Here is a 12,500-nt window from a genome sequence, read left to right on the forward strand (position 1 = left end):
AATAATCATGGATGGCCTTGCCTTTATGCCTTTTTTAGGCAGATATGATTTACAAGAACATGAACAAGATGAATAGCACATACAGTGGATCCTGTGACATGCATATAAATAATTGAAATTTAATATAATTCATTAAAATATAAACATACTGTATGATAAATCTTTGTAAATCATTTAAATAGTATCTGTATGTTCTTATAATTCTCTAGCGTATGCCAAAATCCTATCCTGAAAACATCTGCGCAGAAGGATTCAGTGGGGATGGCCAAACAAATTGATTTGGTCGGTGGTTAATGAAGAACTCTAGTGGGCCTTTTGAATAATAGGAGATTACCAGAATAAAATCAGGAAAGGGGGTAGGAAATGTATCTGCAAAACATGTAAGAAATAACATGGGCGTGGGGTGGGGTAGGGTAGGGGGCTCCCCTTTTGCGGATCAGCTTATACCCCTGCACTATTTGAAATTCCATGTTAAATTGCTGCTGGTCCTGACTAAAACACCCAAATCCCCAGTTGGTCTTTATTTACACTGGTGTCTGCTGCCCTCTACAGAACTGATTAACTAAGTGCACCTCACTGCACAGACATCAGTTGCATCTCACCTTCGCTTCAACAGTAATAAATAGTTTGTTACAGTTTTGATTTTTTTTTACTTGAATTTCATGGTATTGAATTGTCAAAAACACACTTTCAACATATTCAAATATCATTCCAAATACTAGAAATACTCAGGGAGAGCAGACCTCCACCAAAGAAACTGTTAGATAGAACATTTGACTGTAACACCCTATTTTTCCCAAGTCTTCAAGAAACTGGAATGTCAAAATGTACCCTATCCCACAATGGTGAAGAATTGTGATTCGGATCACCACAAAAATGTAACCCCTTGTTCCTTTTGTCATTTCCAACAACTCTACTGACAGACAAACACACAGACAAACCAATGTGACCGAAAAAGCACTGACCCTCCTTGGCGGAGGTAATTATAAACACGTCACATCATTTAATAACATGTCACGCCATCTAATAAATCTGGTTGAATAATCTCCATGGACCTATCCCTAGCCAAATGTAATCTTTGGACCTGCTAAAAAAAATAACACAAAAAAAAAAAAACCCATTCCCAACCCAGTGGCACAAATTCAGCCACATTCATATGTGAGGCCAGTTAAATAGCCTGACTGAGAAGGGAAGGGGGTAACACAAAAGCAGCTTTATGTGGACTGTAGCGGGGGTCAGCAGTGCGGTGGGTGGGTGGCTGGGCTGGTTGGGCTGGTTGGTTGGAGGGGAAACAGGGCTCCTAGTCTCTGTGCGAGGCCCGGGGCGTATTTACCTAAAGACACCATGGGGAGTTGCCACCGCAAACAAAGAGTGCACACCTCCACTTCTCCCCTGCCGCCACCCCCACACAGCACAGAACCAGCACCACCACCACCACCACCACAGCTCCAGATGGACAAGAACCCGCCAGCCTCACATCACTCAACAGCTATACTCACACACCTATTCATTCACACACACACACACACACACACACACACACACACACACACACACACACACACACACACACGCGCGCGCGCATGCAAGCACACACGCACAAGCACGCACAGACACACACATACACAGGCACACTCACACACACACACACACACACACACACACATGCAAGCACACACGCACAAACACAAGCATGCACACACACACACACACACACACACACACACACACACACACATACACAGGCACACTCACACACACACACAGGCACACTCACACACACACACACACACACACACTCACACACACACACAGTAGTGCTAATTATGGGGGGCATCATTGTGTTCTCATTAGTAACCTTTTTTTAGGTTTCCTTGGACATTTGGATCTCACAAGTATAACACACACACACACACACACACACACACACACACACACACACACACACCGCCATGAACTCACAAGAAGAAAAAGGAAGAGAGAGAAATAGGAGAGGAAAGGAAAGGAAAGGTTGAATCAGTTGTCCAGCTGGTTATATTTTGGACATGAAACATTTTCCCAAACGTATTCCACATTTTTTGGAGCGTCTCCTGTTTTTTCTCGGTGTGAAAATGAGCATTGCTAGATGCTGGAAAGCGTTGGCTAATGTTTGTGAAAGCTGTGCGTTCTCCCAAAGCTGGACATAGAGAGTTAGTGTGTGTGAGGCAGTGGAGCAAAGTCAGAATGAATAGATCCTTTTGCAGCCTACTTCAGGCTCTGGCCTCTCTGCGTGTGTGCATTCATGTGCGTGTGTGTTTGCGTGTGTGTGTGCGTGTGTGTGTGTGTGTGTGTGTGTGCGTGCGTGTGTGTGTGTCTGTGTGTGTATCTGCACATGAACAGTACAGGTATGCATAAGTGTGTGAGTGTCTATGTAGGTATCTGCACAAGTGTGTGTGTGTGTGTGTGTGTGCGCGCTCGCGTGCGTGCCTTAATGTGCGTGTGTGTGTGTGTGTGTGTGCGCGCTCGCGTGCGTGCCTTAATGTGCGTGTGTGTGTGTGTGTGTGTGTGTGTGTGTGTGTGTGTGTGTGTGTGTGTGCGCTCGCGTGCGTGCCTTAATGTGCGTGTGTGTGTGTGTGTGTGTGTGTGTGTGCGCTCGCGTGCGTGCCTTAATGTGCGTGTGGACTCAGCAGGGTGCGGCACATCCTGACGAGAGAGGAGAGCAGAGAGCAGAGAGGAGAGAGGAGGGCAGTGCAGACCAAGGGCGCTCGCTTCCTGTCGCCTCACACAATGCGGCCTTATATGGCCGTCTGTAATCTTGGCATGCCGCATACCTCTTGCAAAACTATTAAAAACACTGGAAACTGAAATAAGACTGATGAAGCTTTCCATTTGGTTGTTCTTCAAAGCGACACACACACACACACACACACACACACACACACACACGGAAAAGCCTTTACATTGGTAGATATGGTGAGACTGCCAGGGAGCATATCATGTGAAACGCAGCAATGGTTGCCATGGGAATGAACGGAAATTTGATCGCATTTTTCTCCCGTGTAGGTCTGAGTGTGAGCTGTGGTGCTGAGAGTATTCCAAATTCGTGTGGGGAAAAGGGCCATCGATTTCTCCTGTTGTGTGTTTGTTTGAAGGAATTCTAAGTAAAAGAAATAAAGGTGTTGAGTGCCTCTAGGTCAGGGTGTTTATAAAGTGTAAGCAGAGAGAGTATAGAGAGAGAGGCTCCATTGGCCCATTGTTTCCTGGTTCTATTATGGCCCCCCTTAGGCAGACCTAGGCAGACCTAAGGACTGTTCTATTCATTGTAGGAGTATTATGACACGCCCCTTTAGGCAGACCGGAACCTGGTCATGTTAGGTGCCCATAGAAACCTATTATGTTGGCATATCTCTATACTTAAAGAATCTCTGGTGTAAGTGTTGAAGTAAATGCTTATCTTCCGTTCTCTCTCGGGATGGAATGCCAATGGTCTGACTCTGACTGGGCCTCTGTGTCCGTTTTACACCACATGGCCTAAAGGGGGTTTGAGAGAGGAGGGAGAGAAGTGACGGAGTCATGTGTTCTGTAAATGTACACTACAATCATATTACAATCAATTTGTTTACATAATAACGACGACTTTTCCCAATGTGTTTAGATTTTTTGCCAGGAAAAAGGGATTGGCCGAAATGGCAAAACAGAAAGGGATGCTTGTTCAGGTCAGATGTTTTTTTATTTTAAAATATATATAACTTTTTATCTGCATGTTCAAAGTTTAACCCCCTTGTAGAGAGTTACTTGTGCACAATCCCTGGTGCTGAACAAAAAGATTACGTATTTTTGGAAAAAAGGGTTCGCACACTTTGGATTTTTTCTTCTTTAAGTTATTTTTTCTTCTTTTTATTTATCCATTCATTGGCGATGACGTTTCGACCTCTCGGTCTTCCTCAGATTCCAGAGGAAGACAGAGAGGTCGAAACGTCATTGCCAATGAATGGATAAATAAAAAGAAGAAAAAATAACTTAAAGAAGAAAAAATCCAAAGTGTGCGAACCCTTTTTTCCAAAAATACAAAGTTTAATCCCCCCAATGAAATTGTTACATGTCTGTAGCTGGTGGATTATAGAGGAATAATTTGTCAAGATGCAAGAGACATCATTTAATGTTTGATTCACTTAAAGAAGACTTAAATTAATTCAATTCAATTAGCTCGATGTTAACTTCATTTTGATTGATTAAGTTTGATTTCTTTCTTGTAAAGATTAAGTGATGTTGGTGTGGCTGTGTGTTTTAAGTACTGAACATGGTTGCCATTACTAATGGACAGAAATGTCGTGGTGAGAACATGTTGAACAAATAGAGAGTGCTGTCATAAGCCAGCCAACTTTAAAGGGTAACTTCAGCCAATTTCAACATGCAGTTGTAATGCTCACACTACCATGCACTTGTCAGTACCTGAGATTTTTTTTTCTTCAGCCTTTTCCAAGATCCTGGTCATTGTAATGGGGACAGGTGTTTGTTTACATTAAAAAAAACATCTTGATTTATTCCCAAAAACATCCAAAAGGTTATGGAACATTAGCAGTCAACTAGCAAACAGCGATACATTTTGGGAAAATATTTGGAGTAGGCCTTATTTCGAGATTTTTTAAAATGTGTACAAAAGCTGCCCCCATTAGAATAGCTCATATCTCGGAAAGGGCTGAACCACAAAAATGCAGCATCACTGTGTACTGACAAGTCAAGGGCGTGAGCAACACAACAGCATATTGAAATTGGCAGGAGTGCTCCTTTAAAGGAGAAATTCCTGCCAATTTCAACATGCAGTTATATTGCTGCATTTTTGGTACAGTCCTTTCGGATATCCTGGCCATTCTATTAGGAAATACGGTTTGTGAACTTTTTTTTACAAAGTGCCTCAATATACTTCACTTCATCCTAAAAGTTGTTGCTGTGTTATAAGGTGATGAGCAACAACTTTTTGGGATGATATTTTGAGTATGTTAAGATGTTGGTAATAATGTACAATGTAAACAGTGAACAATGTAAACAAACCAAGACCAGGGTCTCAGGGTACTGACAAGTCCAGGGTAGCATGAGCAAGGCAACTGCATGATGAGCATGGCAAGAATGATCCTTTAAGAAAATCAACCCTGCATATTAAAACTGAGCCATTAAAGACAACATTAAAAGGAAACTGTGCACACAGTGCACTAATCACAAAACAGTTTTTCCAACACACCGTTTGCACACATGATATGTCAACATTTTGGTGGCATGGAATCATTTGTAAGAAAAATGTGTCCCCTCACCCTTCTTTCTCTCCCTTTCCGTGTAAATTCATAGTTTGGACAGAAATATAAAAAGCAGCTTTGATAATCTTTCTTTTGGGGTGACAGTTGTGGTCACATCTGCAGGGTAAGCTTTGGCTGTTGGCCCAGTAGTCTATTGGTTTTAGGCCGACTGGAACGGATTTGCAATTTCGACCTTGTGAATTTCATTTTCAGACAGAGACAACCAGCTTGTTTGTATTTAATTTAATCATTTTTAAAAGCTACAGCCCAGTAGAATGTTTCCCTTTTCAATCATCTCACTTCTGAAGATGAAATGGCATAATATTCACAAGATGTCAAAGGCCTTTGGTTCCCCTGATGTAAACCCAAAACAACAATGCGCACCAATGCATAGTTCATATGCCAGACAACTGCCAGCACTTTAAAGACACACTGTATAGACATACAGTACACACACACACACACACACACACACACACACACACACACACACACACACACACACACACACACACACACACACACACACACACACACAAATAGCATCCAAAGCAAAGGAACCTTTGACCCTAGGATACGTTAAATTCCCTTTCTTCCAGCAAGCTGACAGATTTATTCAGTAGCGTCTGCTCGCTGTTCACAAACTTGTACCCGAACAGCTGCATGGTGGGCCCGCACACCTGCTGCACCACCTGAGCTAGCTTGAACGGGATGCTGAAGCGCCACTTCTCCACCTGCTCTGAAGAGTTCTTCTGGGTGGAGTACACGCCATGGACCTCCTCTGCCGTGGCGTGTGTGTTCTGGAGGATCCACTCCCTGGCCTGTGGGGTGAAAGGGATCCCCGTGAAGGCGAACATCTGCGCGGCCTTCTGCATGGGGTAGCGCGCGATGTCCTCGTAGCGCACCAGCATGTAGCGTCCGCGCAGCCACTCGGGCCCCGACAGGCCCAACTCGGCGGACGTCTTGATCTGGTTGCAGTTGCCCTGGAGCTTCTTGACCTCCTCGTCCTCGATGGGCACCTCGCCGCCGTTCACCTCCCCCCACGTCTTCCAGGTCTGGTACTTGGAGGAGAAGGCCACCATGCGCGAGGCCAGGATGGCGCGCGGGTCTCGCACCAGCTGGATGAACCGCGTGTCCAGCCGTGGGTCCTCCGTCAGCGGCCGCATGGTCTCCAGCTGCCTCACGCGCACCGTCTTAATGGTCACGTGCTGCTTGGCCCGGCAGGCCGCGGCGGCCAGCGTGAGGTTCAGGGGCCCGCAGCGGCGCGTGCGGCAGCGGTACCTCTCGAACACCTCCTTGACCACCGGTGAGCAGACCTCCTCCTCGCACAGCGCCATGCTGGACTCGCGCCGGAACAGCGCCGCGGTGACGTGCTCGAGCGGCGGCGGGTTGATGAAGCTCTCCAGCATGCGGAAGTCGCAGAGGAAGAGCTGGCGGAGCACGTCGCGGTAGCTCCAGGAGGCGGCCGAGGCGTTGATGACCCCCGTGTCCAGGGTCAGCTGCCGCTCCACGTGCCACAGCGGCTCGAAGAGGTAGAACATGGTGGCGCCCTGCTGGTTGAAGAGCTCGCCCACAAACGAGGAGCCCGTCCTGGTGCTGGCCACCAGCAGGATGTGCTTGCGACCCCCCGCGGCGGCAGTGGCGACCCCCACAGTCCCGTTGCCGCTGCTGGTGGTGCTGGTGCTGGTGCTGGTGCTACTGGTCCCCCCTCCCTGGGTGGTGTTCATCAACACACCTCGGTCGTCGGGCGGGCTGGCCACCGCCGCTATGTCAGGATATGGGAGTGTGGGAGAGACAGAGCCATTGTCCTCCAGGACAATGGGAGCAGACACTGTGAACTCTGCCATGGTCTGAGGGGTTTGCGGCGTCTGTCTGAGTGTCAGCTTATCGGAGACCCTGACAGAAAGCCAAAAAGGAGGATTTATACAATTACACAGGATTATAAAATGGGGGGTAGCATTTGTTTAAAGTCTAATTACAGTATGTTTATCACAAGAAGAGGCAGACTAACCTGGACACTAACCTCGAAATAATGCTGTTTTCTTTTTCGATGATGACCAGCACCACAATGCAAATGATGAGGATTGCATATTTGTTTCTCATGCTTGAATGTGGCGTCTTTTGAGTCTTTTGCGTGGTGGTACAGTATGATCATTAACCAGTTATTGTATGGTTTCACACTGGTCTTGATGAAGTGTATTTCAAGGCATTACCCTCTGGAAAAGAAAAAAAGAAAAAAAGTAAGTCCATTCTGTTTTTGTGCAAAAACAGGACAGACCGTGAGAATGAGAATGGCAAAATCAAATCTCAATTAGTACAATATAAGGTTTTACAGTAGGCTATATATTAAATTTCACAAAGAATCCCATCGGCCTCTTCAATAGACCCAATTTGGGAGTCACAGGATAGCTTACTACAAAGTACGTCCTACTTCAAGTGGAAGTGGCTCTATGTATGTGTCTGATAAATGATCCTTCTATCCTCTTAACTCATGTCATTCTAAACAAACTATTTTGCTGATACCACGTACACAGACTAAGGCACTAAATTTGAGCTGGCATCACTGTTTGCAATAGAAAAAAAAATGATGTTAAGTTAAAGTAATAATGTTAAGTCTGAAGACACGTCAAATGTCAAAAGATTCAAAAACCTTTCTCTTTTTGGGTATATACAATATACAGTACATGTATATACTTACTGAGACATATTTGCGCTGTATGCAAATATTATACAGTGCATTGTGATAATCAGGTGAATTCTACAATACCGTTATTACAGCATACAACGAGATTTCATTTGTCTTTGTACCTTGTTTTCTGCCATGTAAGGTTTTTTCCAGAATTAACACACAGAGCTGGTTGTATAGTCTGTGCCCAATTAGGGATGCAAACAATTAACTTTAATCGATCAATGCGTTAATCGATTAAAAAACTTTAATCGCAATTAATCGACAATTCAACTGACAAGAGACCCAGGTGAAATGGGCATGTGAAGAGTGTGTGTGAAGAGGGGTGTGAATAGTGGGATTTAAATCACCTTTGGATTAAAGGGACACCGTGCAAGATTTTTAGTTGTTTATTTCCAGAATTCATGCTACCCATTCACTAATGTTACCTTTTTCATGAATACTTACCACCACCATCAAATTCTAAGTATTCATTATGACTGGAAAAATTGGCACTTTTCATACATGGAAAGGGGGATCTTCTCCATGGTCCGCCATTTTGAATTTCCAGAAATAGCCATTTTTAGCTGCAAAAATGACTGTACTAGAAAATATTAGTTTATTACTTAATTAACTTTCATGAAAAGATCAAATTTGGCAGTAGGCAGCCCAGTTTCAATGAGCAGCATAGTTGCAGTACCTTTTTTGACCATTTCCTGCACAGTGTCCCTTTAAAGAATTGAAATAGAATTAATTTAAATGTGGTAGTTTATCTCAATTTTTAATAAATTTTATTAGATTTAATAGTCTTTTTTCGAGAGACATTGAGATTTCGGTGGAAAACGCTGCTTATCAATTGATCGTAAGTCGATCTATAAGGCTATCAACTAATGATTCATGAATTAAACGATAATTTGCATCCCTGTGCCCAATAGACATTGCCCTCTACTGATTCCTCTGCATCCTGCTATACTGTATTTCAGAATCCTGGGCGACTCCTGACTTATGCTTACTGCTTGTTTTGTGAGTGAGCAGCAACATCACTTTTTAAAAATATTTTTGGCAGGGCTTTATACCTTTATTTTTGACAGGATAGTTTGAGAGCTGACAGTAAGCGAGTGGGAGAGAATGATGGGGGCGGATCGGGAAATGACCTCGGGCTGGAATCGAACCCGGGTCGCCGGTGTTGCAGTCGAGTGCCCAGCCGATCGAGCCACGGCTGGGCCAGCAGCAGCATTATTTAGAGACAACTCCGCGCGACTCCTCAAGCTTTCTGGGAAATGACTGGACTGTTTGCACTGACCTACTCCTCACCTTAACCACCGCACCTCTCTACCAACCCAAGCAAGTATTTGATGCAGTTGTGCACTTAATAGCATTCCGCCCAGCTCAAAAGCAAAAAAGAAAAAGCTTTTTTTGTCATGACTTCCATTTACCAGTCTAGTCGAAATTGCTGTGAACAACTGTAAACAGTATTTTTCTTGATATTACTTTCATGCTTTTCTGTCTACGCAAAAATCAAATGTAAATGAACTTTATCTATACTGCAATAACATTATAGCCCACTGAGCCAAACAAAATTCTTTTTTTTTAGATTATATTTATATTATATGTTGGAATTTTAAAGACATTTCAACTTTAATCTTCAGTGTGTGCTGGTTGACTTGGGGCATGTCCCATTGCAGTCAGGCAGTGTAGTGGAAGTTCTCAACATGATCCTTCCCTGTCCCTCTGGTAGAGAATAAATCAGCACAGCAGGCATCCATTTTAATCCAATGCCTTCATAAGCATGACCCTTTTTTATTGCAGGTCATATAGGGACACTGGGGTCAACTGATGGGAGTTACTGATGGCATCAAAAGGCGATTTCAGCCATGCCCAGCACTGTATAAATCTATGTAAATGGACTATTTGGCTTTCCCTCAGTTTTCATGCTTGTACCAGTGGTTATGAATTAGGCTACTGTGCTTAGTAGATAAAAAAACAGTGTAGAAGCAGGAGGCAAGACATGACACACACACTCTCTCACACACACACACATGCACGCATGCACGCGCACACACACACACACAATAGTACATAATGAATGAAGTGTACAATAAACATAGTAAATCATCAGCACAAATCACATTATCACTTCAGAAGATTTTTTTCTTAGTTCTTAATGAATGATTGTGTGTGTGTGTCTACTCTATAAGTATATCCAAAGTAATTACACAGGCTTATCAAAGCTATCGCCATCCACTTGTCAGTGTGGAAGCGGGAGGAGATGAGATCCGTTCATATTCAAAACCCACCAGAGCATTTGACAAATCAAATGATCTGTCGAATCAGAAACTGGCATAATTCTGTTCATCACCCCTGTTGCAAATGATACTAATGGCTGCCTTGAAATGCCTTGAGATGCTGGGGAGTACAAATGAACAGGGTTTTTTTTTCTTTTGCAGAGTTGAGACAGACAGACAGATTTAACTGTTTGTTCTCCCATTTCCAGCTGACTGACTGAGCTTATGTCAGATTATTTTTACTTTCCTGTCGCCATGATACTACTTTCACCTTGAGTCAGAGCTGTGTGAAGACTAAATATATTAAGCGTGTGTGCACATGCACACACACACACACACACACACACACACACACACACACACACACACACACACACACACACACACACACACACACACACCAGGCAAAACCATCAATGCTTCCATTCCACTCATCACATTAAGGGAGCAGTGGTAAGACGTGTACAAATCCAGTGCTGTGGTTCTCGAAAACCATCACACACCCCTGTTAGTCAGAGTGGAAGGAGTGTGTGTGGACCCAGAGAAAGGCAGTGAGACAGTGGCCCCTTGTCTGTCTGTACTCTGTACAGTAAGTAAGCAAGAGCCCTGGGGACACTTCTGTGTTTTGTGGGTTTTGTCTTGTTCCATTACAGCGTGCGGTGCGGTTCTCCCTGACACACAGCCGAGCCCCGGGGGAGAGGAGGAACGTGTGTAGTGTTGTACGAGCCCTCCTCAGAGATGGCAGTGACAGCTGCCTCAGCTGCTGCTGTGGAGATGGTGGATGCCACAGCAGGGGAAAGGGGGGCGGGGCTGGGGCGCTGAGATGGTGAAGCATGACTGGGGTTCATCAAACATTCATAATCATAGAAGCCGCATAGTGATGTGGCACCCAATGCTTATCCACTTATGTGGAAAACGCACAAAACTTTAGTACATGAGCTGTGCCATACATCTTGGGGTATTGCGTTGCTTACTTTTGGATGTAGCAGTTTGTATTCACTAAGCCAGTCACTAACTAAAAAAATGCCTGAAAAGGTAGCTTATTTGGTGTGTGTGTGCATTGTGATTTCACAAACTCAATCAATGGGAAAACAAACTGTTGTATCCTGTAAGGGGGAAAGTTCCCAAAAGTTTTGTATAAAGGAATAAGTCCCATCACAATAGTCAACAGTCAATTGTAATAACCAGTCAAATCCGTGTAAAAACGTTACCTTGACCACGTAGCTCCTGGATGGCAGAGAAGCGCGCCTTGCAGCATCCCGCATGGTCCAGGACACACTGTTCCCTTTATATCCTGAAAACTTACAGATCCTCCGGACGCCGAGAGAGGAAACAACCTCAGGCCAGCAAAATGTTTATACAAACGGGGATACGCATCTTGTTATCAGGTAAATTATTTTGTCTCCATGTTTTAAAGTTACGAAGGGGCGGAGAACACCATCCTCGGACTTTCACAGATGAAACAGCATGGTGACCGATTTAAAAGGAAAAGTTAGCGCAGCACACACCGGGTGCTCTCTAAACGGGCAAAAAGCCAAGGTTAGAGAAGGTGAAGAAGACGATGCAGTGATGTTCACTGCATTTTTCATTAAGGTTGCGACTTTGGAGTTACACGACTTTCGAGGGTGCATGCCTATTTTAGCGCACTACTCCCTTCCACTTTGATATCCTGGAAACACGGTCACGTGACAACTGGTGCCCCCCGGCAATAAGCACTCACAAGGACTTTTCTGTTTTAAGGAAAATGCTCCCATTGAGCGATGCCTAGCACACGTGTACGGATGCGTAATTTGGATATAAAATTGTGCCGTGCTTCCTATTGCTGAACGACTGTCTGTCGCCTCGCCTATATTTTAGGGAAATAAATCGCACGCGCCCTCATATTTAATAATTGAAATGAACTAGGCTGTACATTTGCCTATTAATCTCCTCATCAGGTGGGTTAGACATAGGCCTAATGTAGGTCTACGTAATTTGATACATTGGTGAGGCATAAGTGAGCTAAATAAAACAAAAAAAAAACAGGGCTGGAAACGGTACCACATTTAGTTGACTACTGCTAACTTGCATTCTGTTTGTTTGTTTATTTGTTAGTTTGTCCTTTAGGCCTATTTTATCTTATTACATTTTTTTTTCAAACACAACTACTACTATTACTAGGCTACAACTACTCCAAGGCATAGTAGTCTACAATATATACTACTGCTGTTGCTAGTCAAGTCAAGTTTATTAGTATAGCTCATTTCATACATAATAAGGCAATCCAATGTTCTTTACAAA

The 12,500-nt window shown here is 44.0% G+C and overlaps 2 protein-coding genes and 1 long non-coding RNA gene across 3 annotated transcripts in view; 1 reads left to right on the forward strand and 2 right to left on the reverse strand.

The window, feature by feature from the left end:
* Positions 1-12,500, reverse strand: part of LOC134441317 (uncharacterized) — a 183,400-nt gene that overhangs the window by 126,120 nt on the left and 44,780 nt on the right. The window lies entirely within an intron of this gene.
* chst3a (carbohydrate (chondroitin 6) sulfotransferase 3a) lies at positions 5,534-11,772 on the reverse strand. Its single transcript, XM_063192181.1, has 3 exons — positions 11,432-11,772; positions 7,294-7,486; positions 5,534-7,166 (listed from the first exon to the last, which is right to left on the reverse strand). Exons 2-3 carry the CDS (start codon positions 7,371-7,373, stop codon positions 5,840-5,842), a joined length of 1,407 nt encoding a protein of 468 aa, XP_063048251.1. The 5' UTR covers positions 7,374-7,486; positions 11,432-11,772; the 3' UTR covers positions 5,534-5,839.
* cdhr1a (cadherin-related family member 1a) overlaps positions 11,452-12,500 on the forward strand; it is a 23,502-nt gene continuing 22,453 nt past the window's right edge. Inside the window, exon 1 of the mRNA XM_063192016.1 lies at positions 11,452-11,608. Within this exon, the coding sequence (XP_063048086.1) occupies positions 11,452-11,608 (157 nt within the window). The remainder of the gene's footprint in view (positions 11,609-12,500) is intronic.

The sequence above is a fragment of the Engraulis encrasicolus genome, chromosome 24 (genome assembly GCF_034702125.1).
Source record: "Engraulis encrasicolus isolate BLACKSEA-1 chromosome 24, IST_EnEncr_1.0, whole genome shotgun sequence".
Lineage (NCBI taxonomy): Eukaryota > Metazoa > Chordata > Actinopteri > Clupeiformes > Engraulidae > Engraulis > Engraulis encrasicolus.

Coding starts and splice junctions, on each gene's coding strand:
- chst3a (XM_063192181.1), bottom strand. CDS start 7,373: ATGAGAAACAAATATGCAATCCTCATCATTTGCATTGTGGTGCTGGTC. Junction 7,167..7,293: donor GAAAACAGCATTATTTCGAG/GTTAGTGTCCAG, acceptor GCTTTCTGTCAG/GGTCTCCGATAAGCTGACAC.